The 20035-nt window shown below is 53.4% G+C and overlaps 2 protein-coding genes across 5 annotated transcripts in view; one reads left to right on the top strand and one right to left on the bottom strand.

Annotated features, from left to right (window-relative positions):
* Positions 1-6617: 6617 nt before the first annotated feature.
* Positions 6618-16557, bottom strand: FKRP (fukutin related protein). Of its 2 annotated transcripts, XM_047789751.1 has the most exons (3): positions 16526-16557; positions 14929-14990; positions 6618-9585 (listed from the first exon to the last, which is right to left on the bottom strand). In XM_047789751.1, the coding sequence occupies exon 3, from the start codon at positions 9544-9546 to the stop codon at positions 8059-8061; it is 1488 nt and encodes a 495-aa protein (XP_047645707.1). In that variant the 5' UTR covers positions 9547-9585; positions 14929-14990; positions 16526-16557; the 3' UTR covers positions 6618-8058. The 2 variants fall into 2 exon arrangements, with proteins under 2 accessions (XP_047645707.1, XP_047645708.1); XM_047789752.1 differs by lacking the exon at positions 16526-16557 and having other exon boundaries at positions 14929-16251.
* Positions 16152-20035, top strand: part of STRN4 (striatin 4) — a 25677-nt gene continuing 21793 nt past the window's right edge. For 2 of the 3 annotated variants that reach the window (XM_047789749.1, XM_047789747.1), the window contains exon 1: positions 16152-16456. In XM_047789749.1, coding sequence (XP_047645705.1) covers positions 16175-16456 — 282 coding nt within the window. In that variant the 5' untranslated portion in view covers positions 16152-16174. Of the gene's footprint in view, positions 16457-19298; positions 19373-20035 lie in introns of those variants that run through there. The other variant, XM_047789750.1, reaches the window with a different exon arrangement.

Genomic DNA, 20035 nt, shown 5'->3' with positions numbered 1-20035 from the left:
ATTTGGGAAGGTGGGATTTTAGGATGAAGCTAGGAGTGCATTATTTTTCCCTCTTTTTTTTTTTTTTTGTCTTTTCAGGGCTGCACCCCAGGCATATGGACGTTCCCAGGCTAGGGGTCCAATCGGAGCTGTAGCTGCTGGCCTACACCACAGCCACAGCAACTCGGGATCCTTAACCCACTGAGCGAGGCCAGGGATCGAACCCGCCACCTCATGGTTCCTAGTTGGATTCGTTTCTGCTGTACCACTACGGGAACTCCTTTTATTTTCCCTGCTTCAAATAGTTGCTGGAGTTCCCTCTATGGCACAATGGGATCGGTGGTGTCCTGGGATCCCTGGGACACAGGTTCCATCCCTGGCCCTGCACAGGGGCTTAAGGATCCAGCATTGCCATAGCTGTGGCTTAGGTTGTAACTGCGGCTCGGATCTGATCCCTGGCCCGGAAGCTCCATATGCTGAGGGCCACCAAAAAAGAAAAAAAAAAAAGTTGCTTATCTTCAAATTTTTTTTTTTCTTTTTGGCTGCACCTGCAGTATATGGAAGGTCTCATAGCTACTCCCACAGTGGTAACTAGAGCCACAGATGTGACCACACTGGATCCTTAATCCACTAGGCCACCAGGGAACTCCCTTAAAATTTTTTTTTTTTTTTTGCTATTTCTTGGGCCGCTCCCACGGCGTATGGAGGTTCCCAGGCTAGGGGTCGAATTGGACCTGCAGCTGCCAGCCTACGCCAGAGCCACAGCAATGCGGGATCCGAGCCGTGTCTGCAACCTACACCACAGCTCTCGGCAACGCTGGATCATTAACCCACTGAGCAAGGCCAGGGATCGAACCCGCAACCTCATGGTTCCTAGTCGGATTTGTTAACCACTGCACCATGACGGGAACTCAAAATTTTTTATTTAATGCTTTTTTGGGAATGGATTAGATTTAGATGATGAGGCATGTGTGTTTAAAGAGATACATACTGACATGTAATATATTGCATATGCAATCTATAGTACTTAGCCATTTTTAAAATTCCCTTTTCTAAATTTGCTAGGCATATGCCACTAATTTGCCTAAAATGCTGATCTAGGTCATATAGAAAGACCAGAACCATCTCAAGCCTCCTTGGTGTGGACAGGGCCTTTTGTGATTCCCAGACCCGGTCCCCACTAGGATGTGCACTCCAGCGGGGAGCCACCTTTGTCTTGTTCGCTACTGAACACCCAGAACACAGCAGAGGGCCTGGCACATCGCAGATAATCAATATTTGCAGAATGAAGGAGTTGGGCTCCAGCCACAGACCTGCCTGGCTACAAGGGGCTGTTACCCTGGGACAGATCCTGCTTCTGTCACCTGCCAGCTATGTGACTTTGGGCAAGCACTGCCAGGGGTCACCCTCCAGTGACAACGGCTCTGTTACACCTCACCCAAAGGCCACTGATGAAGCTTCTATAAGAGCAGAAGCAAAAGCACCTGGGAGTTCCCCAGTGGCATAGTGGGTTAAGGACTGGGTGGTTGTTACTGCTGTGGCTCTGGTTACTGCTGTGGCTCAGGTTCAGTCCCTGGCCTGGGAACTTCTGCGTGCCTTACATGCAGCCAAAAAAAGAAAGAAAGGGAGTTCCCGTCGTGGTGCAGTGGTTAATGAATTCAACTAGGAACCATGAGGTTGCAGGTTCGATCCCTGGTCTGGCTCAGTGGGTTAAAGATCTGGCGTTGCCGTGAGCTGTGGTGTAGGTTTCAGACGTGGCTCTGATCTGGCGTTGTTGTGGCTGTGGTGTAGGCTAGAGACTACAACTCTGATTCGACCCCTAGCCTGGGAACCTCCATATGCCACAGGAAGCAGCCCTGGAAAAGGCAAAAAGACAGAAAAAAAAAAAAAAGGAAAGAAAGAGAAAAGAAAAGGCTAGGTACGTATGCCACTCTCTGGAGCCCAGCTTTCAACGCCCTTTCCTTTTTCCCCTGCCTCACCCACTCCTGTTATCAGAACACCCCTCTTGCTCGTTGAAGGAGCCTGGCATAGGAGGGAGGGCTCAGGCTGGCTTTGCATTGGGCTTGGGCCTGGGTTCAAGCTCAGAGTGACAGCCTGGCCGGCAGGCAGGGTCATGACTCAGCCTTGTCTTCTGGCGACAGATCAGTGTTTTCTAGGCCTCTTGGACCCTCTCCCCCATATGCTTTTGGGGCAGGGGTCCACCGTATTGAGGTATAATTTACGTACAACAAACGCCATCCATCCAAGCAGACAATGGGATCTTTTTGCCAAATTCATAGACTTGTGAAAAACCACCACAAAATACACAATAGTGGATTTCCCTTTGTGGCTCAGTGGTTAATGACTAGGATCAAGGAGGACACGGGTTCGATCCCTGGCCTTGCTCAGCGGGTTAAGGATCTGGTGTGGCTGTGGCGTGGGCCGGCAGCTGCAGCTGATTCAACCCCTAGCCTGGGAACCTCCTTAGGCCGCAGGTGCAGCCCTAAAAAGAAAAAAAGAAAAAAAAAACAACAAAAAAAAAACCCAGCACAGTAGTCCCACTACCTCCGAATTTCCCCGTGGTCCTTTGCAGACTCTTTCCCTCCCTTCACCCGCCAGGCTCAGGCCACCACCGATCTGCTTTTGGCCCCTCAGGATTCGTTTTTGTCTCTTCCAGAATTTCTAATTAGTGAATCAGATAGTGTGCAGCTTTCTGCCTCAGCTTCTTTTCCTCAGCCGGATGCTCTGAGATTTAGTCATGTTTTTACATGTATCAGTAGCTCGCTTCTTTTTATTTCTCCTTAATCACTGAGGAGTAGTCCATTGTCTGCATGTACCATGTGTCTCACGTGTTCATGGCCATTGGGTAGTTTCCAGTTTGGAGCGATCATGCCTAAAGGTGCGTTAGGAGACGTGTCTTTTAGTGCCATCTGCCTTTCAGAGCAAATATTTTGTAACGTCTGGGGTGATACACAAAAGATTTGCTGCTGGTAAATGTATTGGCCCATCTAACAGCACCTGGGACGTGCACCCCTTCACGCCCACCGTGCCTGGTGTTAACCCCTGGGCTGCCAGGTCAGGGCGAGACGCAGGGGGTCCTGGGGGGAGCCAGGAAGGCAATAATAGGGGACCATTGGTAATGGCCGTTTACCAACAGATTAACAGCCCACAATTTTTTTCTTTTTTCCTTTTTTTTTTTTTGGCTTTTTAGGGCTGCACTTGAAGGATTTGGAACTTCCCAGGCTGGGGGTCAAATTGGAGCTGCAGCTGCTAATCTATGCCATAGCTCACGGTAATGCCGGCTCCTTAACCCACTGAGCGAGGCCAGGGATCAAACCTTCATTCTCACGGACATCAGTTGAGTTTGGGGTTTGTTTCTGCTGTGCCACAAGGGGAACTCCCGATAACCCATAATTTAATATTGTTGTGTTTAGACCACAGGTATGGTCACACCAGTGCATGTGCTGGCTTGAATGTCAGCTCTGGGAAAAGTCCTCTTGGCTCTGCTGAAATGATGCTCATAGGGTTATATTACCTATTGCACATGATATTAAAAATGATCCATGGGAGTTCCCTGGCAGCTCGGCAGGTTAGGGATCTGGCGTTGTTACAGCTGTGGCACTGGTTTGCCAGGAACTTCTGCATGCTGTGGGCTCTGCCAAAAAAAATCCCAGCTGCTCAGCTGCTGTCTTGCCTTTTGAAATGGACTGCATTTTGTCGATGGAATACATCCCTTCTAGGCCGATCTCACCTGGGATGGCCCCCATTCTGTCTGTCTCTATCAATAAATCTACTTTTTACCTAAAAAAAAAAAAACCCTCATATTGCCTGAATTGTAATAAAAAGAAATAGGAGTTCCCATCGTGGCGCAGTGGAAATGAATCCAACTAGGAACCATGAAATCTCGGGTTCGATCCCTGGCCTTGCTCGGAAGGTTAAGGACCCAGCGTTGCCATGAGCTGTGGTGTAGGTTTCAGACGTGGCTCGGATCTGGCATTGCTGTGGTTCTGGCGTAGGCTGGCAGCTGTAGCTCTGATTAGAACCCCCACATGCCATGGGTACGGCCCTAAAAAGCAAATAAATAAGTAAAGGAGAAATAAAAGGATAGGAGTTTGTAATGTACATTTCATTGTTTTCCTTTTTGGCCACACTTGTGACATGTGGAAGTTCCTGGGCCAGGGATCAAATCTGCTCCACAGCTGCGACTTGAGCCACAGCAGTGACAACACTGGATCATTAATCTGCTGAGCCACTAGGTAACTCCTAACATCCATTTTAATGTGCAAATGTGTGAGGTGAGGTCTCATTCCTGGAACCTGAGGAGGCAGCCAAACCTTTACACCTGTGAGGCAGGCAGCTCCCAACCCCAGCTGTAAACACACAGCGTAGCTATCAAATTACAGAGAACCTGGTGAAACCTGATGGAATGTGGTTTTCTGAAATTGTTGACAATCCTTGGCCAAGTTTTGAACAAAACATAATAAAAGCTACCCTCATGTTACATGGTAGTTGCACTTCCTGGAAAATTCAGAACTTGGGAAAATCTTCCAAAAAGGACCTTTGTGTTTGCCTAATTAGGTTCTGGGCTCAGATAAGTGTTTTTGTTTTTCTTTTTAGGGCTACACCTGTGGCAAATGGAAGTTCCCCGGCTCAGGGTTGCATCGGAGCTATCAGAACCATGTCTGCAACCTACACTGCAGCTCACAGCAACACTGGGTCCTTAACCCACAGAGTGAGGCCAGGGATTGAACCAACATCCTCATGAATACTAGTCAGGTTTGTAACCTGCTAAGCCAGAACGGGAACTCCTGGGCTCAGATTATTCTTAACCTGGTCTTTCTAAGTAAGGCTAAAATTTTGTTAGTTTGCACTAGTATGCACTGGTTGTTAAATGTGGAAATACTTCTGTTCTGGCTGGTTAACAGAATAAGAGTTAATTGAGAAAGCAGTAAAATTCAATAACACATTGCAACAGATTCATTAGTTCAAGGTCGTTGTTGTGATGGGTTTTCTGTCATCTCATTGCTTAGTTGATAATAAAGGTTGAATTTTATTCAGAGCTATCAGAGAGTATTATAAGGGCTAGAAAACCTTCGAATGTAACTGCTGTCAGTTCAGGAAGAGCAAAGAGAAAACACCAAACACTATGGATGATGTTAAGAGAAACTTTTTATTGAGATCTCAAGTGCTGAAACATTCTTATTTTTTTTTCTTTTTAATGGACACACTGATGGCATATGGAAGTTCCCGGGCCAGGAGTTGAATCTGAGCTGCAGCTGTGATCCATAGCTACAGCAACCCCAGATCCTTAACCCACCATGCTGGACTGGGGATTGAACTCACGCCTCTGCAGCAACCTGACCCTCTACAGTCAGACCTTTAACCCACTGTGCCACAGCAGAAACTCCTGGTTCTTAACTTAATGGGAAGTTTCTAGAAGCATTTGATGTGGTTCCCTTATGAAACCACAGCCAAAACAAGGTTATTTTAAATATCTATATAATGTTATTTTATGTCAACACTTAGGCACAGCTGTGTCAATCAAGAAATCATACCAACAATTTCTAAATCAAACAAAACCATTATAATAATTTAAGAATGATTTGAGCATTGACTTATGCTTCTGGCAACAACTTAAGTATGTATAGATAGATAATTTTGACTATTTTGAGAATTAAAAAAATATTTTCAAAATGCAACACATATTGATTCATATATTTACATTATCATAACAGTTGCAAAAATATTTCGAACGCCACCCGTTCTTCATAAATGTCCGATGGGACATTTTTAAACAGTATGTAACAAGGGACACCGCTTCATTGCGTGGAGGTGCCCTGCAGGTATTATAAGACATCTCTGGAGTCCCCATTGTGGTGCAGTGGAAACGAATCTGACTAGTGATCATGAGGTTGTGGGTTTGATCCCCGGCCTTGCTCAGTGGGTTAACGATCAGGCATTGCCATGAACTGTGGTGTAGGTCGCAGACGTGGCTCAGAGCCCACGTAGCTGTGGCTGTGGCGTAGGCCAACAGCTGTAGCTCTGATTAGACCCTTAGCCTGGGAACTGCCATATGCTGTGGGTGCAGCCCTAAAAAGCAAAAAAAAAAAAAAAACCAAAACACTCCATTCTCTGGGCCATGCCTTCTGGGAGCCGAGAGGACTGTCTCATTGCAGTGATGATGCAAATCTTCCCCATGTTTCCAGAATGCTCCCTGGGAACCCAACAGACATCAGGCCACTGGCAGGTGCCGTGGTTAAACACAGAAGCTGTGTTATCAGAAGTCAGGCTTGGATGTCTGCGCCTCAGGAGATTGGGCAAACTGGCATTTATCTTCTCTCGCTGGCCTGTGAAGCCTCCTTCTCCAAGGGCTTCACACTTCTGCAATATCACCACCCCGCCCCCACCATTCAGAGAAGCAGTGACTTGCCTAAGGTCACAAAATAAGTAGCCAAGCCAGGAGCCACAATTAGCCCCATTTCCTGGGGGCAAAGCTGAGGTGGTGAGGGCGGCCCAAGTTCACAGCGGGAGGAACCTGCAGCGCCAGGATTTGACCTCAGGCCTCTCCCACTTTAGAGCCTGCGATCTCAAAGCCAGGGGCACACCCCCAAGGGGTGGGTGGGACAAAGTCATCAGGATGAGGCTGGTAAACAAAACTATTTTCAACTTAATTTTTTTTATTTTTAAATTTCCTGCTGTGCCCATGGCATGTGGAAGTTCTTGGGCCAGGGATGGAACCTGGCCCACAGCAGTGACAATGTGGGATCCTTAACCCGCTCAGCCACCAGGGAACTCGTAATTTTAAGATAGAGTAACTTCAGCCTTATTATTAATATACAGAATGATAGTCGTACCTGGATATAATTTATAAATAAAGACACACTTTGGAGGGACATGCCCAAACAGTAATTCCTCTTAGGTTCATGATCACGAGGAAGCTGACTACCTGCTAAGTGGTGTGGGTACCATCTCCGGAGAGGGGCATATTGGCAACAGCCTGGCTTCAAGTCTCTGCTCTGACACTTCCCAAGCTGTCTGACCTTGGACAAGTGACGTTACCATTCTGGCCAGTTTCCTCATCTGTAAAATCAAAATAGCAGCAGCTCTTACTTCCCAGGGTTGGGACGAGGGATAAGTCAGTTACTCCATGAGAAATACTGAGAACGATGCCTGAGACACAGTAAGTGCTCAGGAAATGTCAGCTATGGTTGTGGTTTACCCTGTCTTGCCAGGGGGCTAACAGGGGCAAAGGGCTAATGTAATGAGGTAACACAGTAAATGGAGTGAGGCTGGGATCCAGCTGGTTCCTCTGGGGGTTTTTTGGCAGCGACTTGCAGCAGCTTGATGTGGCATCTCAGCTGCCAGACCAGGGCTTGAACCTGGGCGGCCGCCACAGAGGGAGCTCTGACTCCTAACCACTAGACCACCAGGGGACTCCCAGAACCAGGTTCTTAACCAGAGCACCCTCAGACCTCTGAGCCTGTTTGCTTTGTGCAAGATGGGGTTAAGAGCAGTATGCACCGCACAGGGCTCTCCCAGGAGGAAGGAGCTCGTTTTCTGAAAGAAGGAAAGAGAGTCATCCTGTCCTGACCAGGCGCATGAGACTGGAGAGGGGACCAAAGGCTCGAGAGACATGAAAGCCATGGAACAGAGGGCCCCGCGGACAGTCGCCTTGGCTGCAAGGTAGGACAAAGACGCCCTCTAGTGGCGGAAGAAACCCCAACAGCTAAGTGTCCTGGGGCTCCGGGTGTGCTTGACCCTGAGGGCTGGCACTGAATCCGGGAGGAAACAGAGGCAGCGAAGTTGGGACACTTGCCAGGGGTCCACGTACCGAACAAGTGCAAGAGCCGAGGTTGGAATCGCGACAGTCTGGCTCCGGAACTTACACTCTTTCTGCCTCTTTTCCCAAACTGTCCCAGCCCTGGAGCCCCAGTTCTGGAAATCTTGGGCAGGGCGCAGGATTTGATGTCCGGGACCATGCAGAGCCCTGCAGGGCAGCTTGGCATCCCTGGCCCGCCCACCAAATGCCAGCAGCACCAAGACAAAGGACAGTGCCTTGTGCCCGAATGTTCTCCGGACCCAGGAGCAGGCACTGGAGCGTCAGCTGCTTGCTGCCAAACTCAGGAGTGCCGGGTTGGGGTACTCAGGGTTCTCGATGACCCCGGGGCCGAACTTGAGCTCGAGGAAGCGGCGGTAGTTGTTAGGCGCCTGCGCCACAAAACCGGCAAAGGGCAGGGGCACGAGAGGCTGCAGGAAGTGTTCGGGGAACTCGACATCCTGCCGGTGGTCCAGCCACGTGTCCTTGGTCATGACCCCGTTTCGGGGGTAGAAGGGCCACAGGTCCACGTGCAGGTGGTTGCTCTCGCTGTACTGCACGCGGAAGAAGTCGCCCTCTACCGCCTTCTCCCACACAAAGCCGCGCTCGTCCACCACAGAGCCCGCCTCGGCGCCCCGCAGCTGCTCGCAGTTGCCCACGTCCTCCAGGTAGATGCCCAGGTCCACGTCGTAGTCCCACGGGATGATGTCCCCGTGGCGGGCCGCTCCCAGCAGCGAGCCGCCCTCCAGCCAGTAGCGCACGCCGGCCGCCTCCAGCACACCCACCACGTAGCGTGCGGTTTCGCGCAGCGCGCGCAGGCAGCACGGGGGAGTCCAGCGCCCCTCGTACAGGTAGGCTGGCGTGTCGCCCACCACCGTCCCGAAGCAGCGCGGGGTCTCCTTGTTGCATCCAAACCACTCGAGCCGCCCGCCCTCCCAGCTCACCAGGCGGATGCCCAGCGCCTGGAGCAGCGCCGCGCGCCGCGCTCGCCCCTCGCGCTCCGCCTTCCAGCGCGCGTGGGCCGTGGCTAGCGGGGGCTGGTGGGCCGCGGCGAAGGGTGCATCCAGCAGCTGCACCGTCCAGCCGCGAAGGGCGGTCTGCAGGAAGAGGCTGGTGCCCACGGGCCGGGCTAGGGGCGCCGACAGGTTGAAGAGGTCGCGGGTGCGCAGGAGAACCACGGTGTCCCCGTCCACGGCGTCGCAGCGAGGTGCGGAGGGCGCTGGGCCATAGCGGGCGGTCCACTCCCGCAGGCTGACGTTCAGGGCCAGGCACCGAGCAGGGTTGGCCGAAGCGACGGGAGCGGCCACCAGGCGTGCGCCTCCGGCTCGGAGCACTTCCACCATGCGCTCCAGCTGGCCGGGTGCCTCGGCCCTTGCCCCGTCGGGCACCAGGGCCACGAACTCGGTGGCCACGTAGGTCTCGGGGCGCGAGGCTGTGGCGGGCCGGTCCAGGGCGGGCTGGAGCAGCGCCAGGCGAACGTTGGAGATGCGCGGCAGGGCCAGGGGCGGATAGGGGAGTGTGTCCGAAGCCACCACCACGGGCTGGGCTGGGTCCTGCTGCAGGAAGGAATCCACTAGCTCTGGCACCGCGTTGTCAAAGGCCTCGAACTCCCGCACCAGGACGGTGACGCGCGGACCGGAGGCAGATCCACGGCGGGAGCCCCTGGCCCGGGAGTTCCTGGGCTGGTGCTGCAGCCACGAAACATAAAACAGGACCAGGAGGTTGAGCGTGATGGCGGCTGCCAGAGCAGCCTGGCAGCGGGTGAGCCGCATGGGGCTGAAGTCAGGCCCTAGCTGGGCTTCCGGGGTATCCTGGGCAGGGGGGAACGAAAGCTGGTTGTCAGAAGCTCCCCTACCCATCCTCAGCCTTGCTTTCCTCTCCCAGCCCTTTTTTTTGGGGCCGGGGGGGGGGGGGGGCACGCCTGTGGCATATGGAAGTTCCCGGCCTAGGGGTTGAATCAGAGCCACAGCTGACAACACAGCCACTGGCAACACCAGATCCAAGCCATGCATCTTCTACCTGCACTTGTGGCGACGCTGGATCCTTACCCACTGAGCGAGGCCAGGGATGGGACCCACATCCTCACAGAGACAACGTCAGGTCCCCATCCCACTGAGCCACATCAAGAACTCCCTTCCCAGTCCTTATTTGGTTTCGGTTTCAACTTTTCCTCCTCCAGGAAGCCCTCCCTGATCCCTGGCTGGGTCATGCAACCCCCTCAGGGCTCCTTCAGCCCCCTGGGTTCCCACTCTAGCCTCCCACTCTAACTCACTGCTGAGTAGGGTCCAGCCTGAGGCCTCCACTGGATTATGAGACCCATGAAGGCAGGTCCTGAGCCTGACTGGTCACTGTTGGGTGCCCAAGGCTACCCAGCACAGGGCTAGGTACTTATTAGATGCTCAGGAAGTTTTTCTCAAATGAATCAGCTTCCCTTCTTTCTTGTTTGATCCCACCCTTTTATTCATTGTCAACTTCTCACTCAGATTTGGATTCAGTTATAAATGCCCGGATCCCATTGCTGTCCCCAAACTTGCACCTTCTTCTCTATGTTCCCTGCTCCAGGAAGCCACGCCTGATCTCTCCTTCCCTTCCCTCCCACACCCTGGCCCCCAGGGGTCAAAGCCTCGCCAAGCCCCCCCCACCTTCTTCTCACTTCCTCAAATCCTGTGCCATCTGGCCATCTCTTTCCTGATCATCAGCCAGATGGTTCTGGTTTTGCATGAAAAGCTAGAAATTTTTTTTAAATCAGAATTTTTAATGTTGGCCTCTAATTAGTTTTTTTAGTAGAATGGGTCAAACTCACAGAAACAGGAAGAAGATGATGGTTGCCAGGGGGCTGGGGGGAGGGAGCAAGGGGGGGGTTGTTGTTGAATGGCTGTAGAATTCCAATTTTGCAAGATGACAAAGTTCTGGAGATTGCACAATAACGTGGATATATTTAACAGTACTAAACTATCAACCTGAAAACTGTTAAGACAACAAGTTTTGTTATGTGTTATTTTATCACAGTTAAAAAATCAATTTTTTTTTTCTTTTTAGGGCCGCACCTGCAGCATATGGAAGGTCCCAGGCTAGGAATCAAACAGGAGCTGCAGCTGCTAGCCTGCACCACAGCCACAGCAACACCAGATCCGAGCAGCGTCTGTGACCTACGCCACAGCTCACGGCAACACCAGATTCTTAACCCACTAAGCGGGGCCAGGGATTGAACCCAAGTCCTCATGGGTACTAGTCAGGTTCTTAACCTACTGAGCCACATTGGGAACTCCAAAAAATCTTTTTTAAAGCAGAGTGGGCTGCATCAAGAGGTTGTGCTGGAGTTGCCTGGTGGCCTAGCAGTTAAGAATTCAGCTTTGTCCCTGCTGTGGCTTGGGTTACTGCTGTGGTGCAGGTTTGATGCCTCAGGCATGGCCAAAAAAAGGGGCGGCAGGGTGGGGGGGGTTAGTGCCTCTTTACTCCTTGGCTACACTCCTAAGCAACCCCTAGGTGGCGCTGTCTCCCTGTCCCAATCACAACTTGAAGCTTTGGCAGGTCTCCAGCACAGAAGGAGTAATTAACTCTCTGGCTTCTGAGCAGATACAGAAAGTTTCCCCAAGAAGGATCGTCCTAGGTTCTGCCCCTCCCAGAGAGGGGGACATCAGAGGCCCAGAGAGCCGTCTTGCCTCCAAAACACTTTTGACCCCTCCTCCCCATTCCCACAGCTCCCACTTGACCTGGGTTCACCCAGAACACTGCCCGGCCTCCCTATGGCCTCCTGATGAAGCCCCTCCTCACGGCAGCAGAGGGGTCTCCATAAAGCACATGTCGGACCTCTCCCTCTCTGCTCAGCATCTGCCATGGCTCCCTAGTGCCGTGGGGAGGAAGTTTAAGTTTCCAACAACATCCCATCAGGCCTTGTGTGACCTGGCCCTTGCCTGCCCCCCATTCCAGCCCCAGTTCCTGCCATGCCTCCTCGAGCTCTATGCTTAAGCCACCTTGGACTTTTCTTCAAACAGATGTTATTTCTAAGCCTTTGCAGATCCTGTTCCTCTGCCTCTGGAACACCCCTTCTCTCCATGCCTCTTTTCTCCTGGAAATCTGCTTATGCTCAGGCTTCAGCTCAGATGGCTCCTTTTCCAGGAAGCCCTCTCTGAAATGCAGGCTAGGCCAGAAATCCCCCTAGGGCTGCCTGTTCTAGACTGTGTTTCCCCCAGGAGGGGAGAGACAGCGCTGTCTCTGGCACTCCTGTCTGTCTAGCGTGTGGCTGGGCACTGAAAATGCATTTGGTGAAAAGATGATGACCAGGAGTTCCCACTATGGTGCAATGGAATTGGTGGCATCTCTCATGCCAGGATACGGGTTTGATCCCCAGCCTGACACAGTGGGTTAAAGGATCTGGCACTGTCACAGCTGTGGTGTAGGTTGCAACCGCAGCTGGGATCTGATCCCTGGTCTAGGAATTGCATGTGCCATGGGACAGTTAAAAAAAAAAGAAAAAAAAGATGATGACCAGGGGCAGGGTTTCTGGGTTTCTGTGCCTCTGTAAAGCCCACTCAGGTCCCCGGGGCCAAATTCTGCACTGTGGCCATGTGCTTGGGGCCCTGCCCTGGTCTCCCTGTCTCCTCTCTCTCTCTCCTACCAGGCACGCTCTCCCAGCCCTCTTCACCCATCCCAGGCCTGCCTGCCCTCCTCTGACCCCAGAAGGCACTTAAGAACCTGAGTTGCACTTCAGAGCGACTTATTATTCTTTAGAACCTTAGAATTGCCCTCTGGACCTTTGACGCATCCCTCCTTCCTTCCATCCTTCAGCATCTATTTGGGGAACTCCTACAACATAGCAGGCGCTGTCCGAGGCACTGGGGACACAGCAGGGGACACAGCACACACAGAGACGGACACGCCCCCCCCCCGGGGGGGGGGGGCTCAAGCAACTCACATGATTGTAGGGGGAGGAACCTTTGGAACCACAGAATCTTCAGGGTCTTAAAAAAAATCTTAGACTCAGAGCACTTAGGTATAGAGAAACGCAGCAGGGACCCTTGGGGGGCTTAAGATTTTAACGATTCTAAAGAGACCATCCTCCTGCTTCACCCATGTCCCCTTCAGTTTGTTCCCCATTGGAACCCAAAGGGATCCTGTTAAACCTTGAATTAGGGAGTTCCCTGGTGGTCTATTGATGAGGATTCTGCCCCTGCCCACTTGCTCACTCCACTGCAGTCACATGGACCACCAAATGCCGTTCTCCAAGTATACCCGGGAGCTTCCACCTGCAGCACTGGCTGTTCCCTCTGCCTGCATGATCCCCGCCCTGGGCGGCAGCTGCATGCCTCCTCCCTTGGCCTTTGAGTCTTTGCTCAAATGTCATCTGTCCAGGAAACCCTTCTTCCCCTGGCTTTACTTTAAAAAAAAAAAAGCGCTTCCTATCTCCCAGGTACTTCCTATGCCCCGCCCTGCATTATGTTCCTCCCCTAGTAGTTATCATGTAGATTTCACTTACTTTGTTTGCTCTTTTGTCTGTTTTGGTCCCTGCTATATACCTGGAGTACAGCTCAGTACCTGGCACACAGCTGGTGCTCAAGACATCTGTGTGGAATGACTGACTGACTCCCATTATTCAGAGGGGGAATCTGTGGCCCAGAGAGAGGAAGGCCGGAGGGAGTAGAGCCTCCAGCCCCGGGCCCAGGCCTCCAGCCCTGGGCCCTGGCTCTCACCACACACTGTTCAGCTGCCTCTTGCCAGGAAGTGCCCAACAGGACAGAGAACAGAAACTAGTTTCTCAGGGACCAGGGGGAATGAGAACCAGATGAGGAGGTGAGGGGACCAGAGAGGAAAGCAAGAGGAATCATCTAGTCCCTGACAAGGTCATGCTTGGCTTCCCCAACTGTAAGGACTTAAAATCCCTTCACTGGGGCAAAGTGGATGAAATGATGATTTTAAAGGATCATAATATGTCAACAGTTCTAGCTGCTCGTGATGTGCCAGACCCTGTTCTAAGAACTCTACTGATACTGGAGTTCCCTTTGTGGCTCAGCAATTAATGAACCTGACTAGAATCCATGAGGATTCGGGTTTGATCCCTGGCTTCGCTCAGTGGGTTAAGGATCCCACGTTGCTGTAAGGTGTGGTGTAGGTCTCAGACGTGGCTCGGATCTGGTGTTGCTGTGGCTGTGGCACAGGCCAACGGCTGTAGCTCTGATTGGATCCCAGCCTGGGAACTTCCATATGCCACAGATGAGGCCCTAAAAAAAAAAGAAAAGAAAAAAGAAATTGAGCAATACTAACTTATTTAATCTTTGTGTTATGATCACATTTGAAGATGAAGAAACTGAGGTTCAGAAAGGTAAAGTCACTTGCTTGAGGTCACACAGCTGGGAGGTGGCAGACCCAGGATTTGACCTGGAAGCGGGCTCCAGAGTTGGTTTTTTTTTGTTTGTTTTGTTTTTTTAGGGCCGCACCCGCAGCACATGGAAGTTCTGAGGCTAGGGGTTGAACCCAAGCTGCAGCTACAGGCCTATGCCACAGCCACAGCAATGTGGGATCCTCAACCCACTGAGCAAGGCCAGGGATCGCACCCGCATCCTCACGGATACTAGTCAGATTTGTTACCACTAGTATTTGAGCCACGATGGAAACTCCTCAAGAGTTGTGCTTTTAACCAATAAAAGCTGTCTCTCTTGGGTGCATAAAGACAGTCCATTCTCAGCCCATCTTTAGCGAGATAACCCCTGTCCCCAGCCCTGACCTGACAGGTGCTTTCAAAGTTGAATATGGCGCTTTAATTAATAAGTTCAACGTCGTTAACTCAACAAAGAGATATTTATTGAGTGCCCTCTGTGTTCTGGGGACACAGGATGAACCAGGCAGTTGTTGGACAGGCCCTCCAGAGGGAGGAAGATAGAAAAAACCATGAAAATGACTTACTGACAGGGCAGGAAACCAGCAGGGGGCGTGAGAGAGAAAAAGGTGGCCATGGGAGAACACTTAAGCTGAGATTTTGTCTCTCCTCTCCCCACAAAACAATGTAAGTGGGTCCAGATTCTGCCCTGGCTTGAACCTCAACTGCTGCATCTGTAGAATGGGAATGTGATGGGTAGAGCAAATGAGTGATATGTAGAAAAACCTTTGGGGACAAGGGCAGTTCCCACGAGTGCTGGTGACACTGAGGGGCTGCTTACCTCCTACGGTGCAGGCTGACGGAACTCCAAGGGGGTGGTTCCAGCCCAGCTCAGCTGCACTGCTGAAGGAAGATGAACCAGAAAACCCCAAATCAGCCAACTTCACACAACAGGGCACAATTTCATCTTATGAAATCTCATAAGCTCAGGCAGGCACCACCTACCTGAAGCATCTTAGCAGTGAAAGGAAGGCTGTCATAGCAACCTATACCCATCCCTTCTTTCGTGAATGTGTCCAGAAAGGTAGGGGTAGAAGTGACAGAAGGTGTTACCATGACAACCCCTTCCCTAGACACATTACATTCTGAGAGACAACCCTAAAATGTCTTCTACCTTGGTGGGCCTGGTTCTAGGGTCATTGGAAGGCAGAGTACCCCCATTACCATAGTACCCAGGACTTGGCTCTGCCAGTTTCTCACCTCCCTAGGGATAGCCCACCGTCTTGTAACCATAGCAACTACTCCTCAGCAGAGCATCTCCTCCTCTAAATAAAAACACCTGGCTGGTCCAAGGCCCTCCCACCATGGGAAAGGGGGAGATGGTTACCATGGTAATGCCAACCAGGAGGCTGGGGGGAGGGCCTGGGAAAGAGAGGTTTCCCTCAGCAGTGTCCTTGGGGCTGGGCTCCTTTTTACCTGAGCGCTAGGTGAGGTTGCCATAGTAACCAAGGAGGGTAGGGGCAGAAGGACCACCGGGGACTTGGGTGACCTTAGCAACCTCCTATAGGTAGGTGCAGGGCCAGGAGAGGTGTGGAGCTCCAGGACCATAAAGGTGGAGGGGAAGGGAGGCTAAGGGTGTCCCCGACTGAAGAAGAGTTACTATGACAACCGCCCCGGGCCAGGAATCAGGATGGGGCCATCGGTGAAACCATCCCTGGTGGTCGCCCTTTCTCTCAAAGAGGGACGGTGATCTAGGAGAGTGGTGTTTGGGTCTGGAGAGGGCTAGAATCTTTCTTTGGGGTGAAGCCGGAGGAGGGGGACAGGAAGCGGCCCCTCCCAAAGTCCTGCGCTTCCTAAGGGCGACCCTCCCCCGGGGCCTGGGTCGCGTTTGCCCTCCTCCAGGCGCGCGCCCCTCCCCGCCCCTCCATGCGCGCGCCTTGGGGGTCGACCCGGGTGGGCGAGGCGCACGCCCGACATCGTTCCCGGCACCGGCCCCCCCGGCCCCCGCCGAGCGCGCGCTCGAGGGCTGGCGCGGCCGCGCAGGCGCGCGAGGCACAGCGGGCGCGCGGGCCGGCCCCGGGGCCTCCATGATGGAGGAGCGAGCGGCCGCCGCTGCCGCCGCCGCCGCTTCCTCCTGCCGCCCTCTCGGCTCCGGCGCGGGCCCGGGCCCGACGGGGGCGGCTCCGGTCTCTGCCCCCGCCCCCGGGCCCGGCCCGGCTGCCAAGGGAGGCGGCGGCGGAGGCAGCCCCGGCCCCACGGCGGGGCCGGAGCCCCTGAGCCTGCCGGGGATCCTACACTTTATCCAGCACGAGTGGGCGCGCTTCGAAGCGGAGAAGGCCCGCTGGGAGGCGGAGCGCGCCGAGTTACAGGTGAGCGCCGCCCCGGGACCCTCGACCCCCCAACCCGGCCCGGCCCGGCCCGGCCCGGCCCGGCCTCACCCGCCGCCGCCGCCGCCGCCATCTTGGAGCAATGGCCGCCGGGACTGCCGGGGGGGCGGGAGGGGACCGCGACCGGCCCGCAGACGGAGTGAGGGGCCGTCCGAGGGGGGTCCTGAGGGCTCCTGGGCGGCTGGAGACGGGAGGGGGGGCCCAGGGGCTGGAGGGCCCGACCGGGGCAGCCAAGAGAAAGGGCGCAGGGGACCAGAACCGGGTGGGAGTGGGAGTGAACGGACTGGCCGAAGGGTCCCTGAGAGAGTGGCCTCGGGGACCCGAGCGGACCCCAAGAGAACTCGGCCAAGGGTGATGAGAGGGCATGGAGGGGTCTTGTACGGGAGTGAGCAAAGAACATGCAGGGTGCTGAGGGAGTCACACTTCGTCCCCGTTGGAGGTGGAGCCCGGCGGGCCCCGGGTGGGAGAGAGGGGACGTTGGGGGGACTTGGAACTCGCCGGAGTCGAGAGCAGGTCGGGGCTGGGCTCCCTTGTGAGTAGGCAGAGGAAGTCAGGGAGCTCAGGACGGGTTTGTTTCGGAGTTTTAGGACGGCGGGGACCGAAAGATGGCTCTGCCGGGACTCCGGGGAGGAGAGCGAGGTCTCGGGGATATCAGATGAAGGTGTGTGCCCCTTCCCTCTGAGGAGGAAACTTTGTGGAGCCTTGGCAGTGCGTCGCTACCGCCTTCCGGGAAGGGATCCCGGGGGTGGAATCATGGAGGGGGCCAGGACGTGCCTCAGGAGCCTGTGCTGGAAGAGCTTGAGAGCCGAGAAACTCTTCCGGGATGTGGGAGATGGGGGGACTCCCGCCCAGAGATGGGAGGTGTGGAAGATGTCAGGTGCAGAGCCCCGACCTGGAATGAGAGGAGGTCAGACATGTCCAACGGTGGAGCTGGGGCGTGGGGTGAAGACACGAGGAATTGGCCGAATCTGGGGGTGGTGGGGAGCATTTTGTAGAGCAGGAAGGCAGCCAGAGGAAGAATCTCACAAAGATCCTGGGGTGGGGGGTAGTGTTTGTGGAAGTTTCTGGGAAAGGACTCTGGTTTGTGGAGTAGCTTGAGGGAGGGCTGTACCCCTGGGATGATGTTTGGAAGGCGCGGAGGAGCTGGGCTGGGTTTTGTGACCTTGAGAGATGTGGGTCGGTTTGCTGGGTGTCCCTAGGAGCCTGGGTATCAGAATTGTGAGGATTTTAAGGGTTCTAAGGATGTGCTGCCAGGAGTCTGAGGGGTCCTGGTCTGTAGTGTTATTAGCAGAAGTCAGCGCCTGCTTCAAGCATCTTTCCCCCTCTGATTTGCTGTTTCCCGTCTAGGAGAGGTGGGTACCGAAAGAAACACCTGGTTAGAATTTTGTCCATGGGATGAATAGAGAGAGCATTCCGCAATTCTCCCACCCCTGTAGGGATCCTGGCTCTGTGGTAACTGAGGCTTAGTGCTGGGGGGGTTGGGTGGGAGAGAAATCCTTATGCAAGTACCCCTTGTTTTTGTGTTCCATCTCTCCTTCCAGAGCTCTTTCCCAGAGTACGTCTTTTTAGATCTTCTTAGTACCCCTTCATGTAGGCAGGACCAGTGTCCTTGCCCTCACTCAGCAGCTGCAATAGCAGCTGCTGTTTATTGAGCACATACTATGTGCCAGACATTGTGTCAGGCACTTTAAATAAATCCTTACAACCTTCTGGGAGGGTAAGTGATATCCCCCCCCCTTCCCTCCTCTTTAAAGAAATCAAGCAGAAGAGGAAGTGGAGGCTTTGAGCAGGTCAGTGATTTATCTAGACTCATAGCCTGTGGGTGGCAGAGGTGGTCTGTGGGCTTTCGAGCCCATGCGTTATACTTCTCTGATGTCCAGGACAGAGGAGAAGCCTGTTCCAGGAAGCTCTGGCCTCTGCGGGAACGTCCAAGTAGTCACAGCAGACCTGGGGTTGAATCTTGGTGCTTGGTGTCTGGGACTTCACGCCTGTGCAGCCTGCAGCACCCCCCACCCCACCTCCTCATCTTTGAGACAAACGAGAAAAGATGTGTCTGTTCCCCTCCTTAGTGGTCTTCTTGGGCTTTGGTAGAAAGTTGTGGATAGCACCCGCTTAGATGCTCCTTTGTCTAGGCTCCAGCGCCACTCACTTTGTACTTTGTGTTTTCTTTTGTTCTGTTATATTAGCGCACATTCAAAGGGCTCAGGCATCTGTATGCACATATTATATACATGTGAGTGAAGGGGACCCCCGTCCCTTTCCTGCCCTGCTCGCTAACTCGCCTCCCCAACTGTTTTCTGTGAAAGTAGTTCAGCTCCATGTGTGTAATATATGAGATCATATCATGTGTATCATTTTGTGACCTTTTTTCCCACATAGTCACGCGTCTTGGTGTTCCTTTCATATCAGCGCAGAGAGCAATACTCACTGTTTTTGAAAACTATATTCCACTGGTGTTTGTATCCTAGCTCATTTAATTGGAGCCCTCTTGATGGAATTTTAGGTTGTTTGCAGCAAATATCCTTGTATCCCCGTGTGAGTACAGCAGAAGAGACGGGCGGAGGGGGTGGAACAGGAGAAGAGGTGTGTTTATGAAGCGGGGACTGGGTCTGGCAGGTTGCCCCGCGTTTACACTCACATCAGCAGCACCTCTTTTTATACACTTTGACTTGAGCACTTATCACTTAGAGAGGTGCGACTTCTGTGAGATCCTTTAAGGCCTGGACTGTATCAGATTTTTCCAGCTCTGAATACCTTTTCTCCAAATAGCTGAGTGCAGCTGCTCCTGGCACAGGACCCGTGTGCAGTCAGTGTGTGGAGAATGGCAGAAAACACAGCCTTGTGAGGTCCTGCCAGGAGGCGCCCAAGAATTCAAGCAGGGAGGCAGCATCAGCACAGGTGATAATGAGCAGGACTTTGCCTGGTGGGGGGATTCTGAGAAGGAGATGACACAGTTTCTGCCGTTCAGAAACTTCCAGGCTGATGGAAGAGACTGGTTTGTGCATGAGGCTACAGAGACCTCTGCACGGTCACACGGTAGAGGTGTTTTTTTGGTTTTTTTTTGTCTTTTTGCCATTTCTTGGGCCGCTCCCGCGGCATATGGAGGTTCCCAGGCTAGGGGTCTAATCAGAGCTGTAGCCACCGGCCTACGCCAGAGCCACAGCAACGCGGGATCTGAGCCGCGTCTGCAACCTACACCACAGCTCACGGCAACGCCGGATCCTTAACCCACTGAGCAAGGGCAGGGATCGAACCCTCAACCTCATGGTTCCTAGTCGGATTCGTTAACCACTGCGCCATGACGGGAACTCCCACGGTAGAGGTTTTGACTGTGTGGCTCTGTGCATGATCCGTGGCTCTTCTGGGAAGGGATGTGAGCTCTCTGAGGACAAGAGGAAGCTCAGGGTGGGGCACGTGGGTCTGAACTGGACATTCACGTAGGGGCAGCGGCAGGGAGCCGTGGCGAGTGTGCTGCCGGCAGAGATGGTATGGAGCCGGCCCCTCCCCACTTCTAGCCTCCCACGGGGCACTGAGGGATCCGTGGGGACCCAGCCCTGCCAG

The sequence above is a fragment of the Phacochoerus africanus genome, chromosome 8 (assembly GCF_016906955.1).
Source record: "Phacochoerus africanus isolate WHEZ1 chromosome 8, ROS_Pafr_v1, whole genome shotgun sequence".
NCBI lineage: Eukaryota > Metazoa > Chordata > Mammalia > Artiodactyla > Suidae > Phacochoerus > Phacochoerus africanus.
Note: the sequence above shows the minus strand (reverse complement) of the source record. Positions and strands in the feature narration are given on the sequence as shown.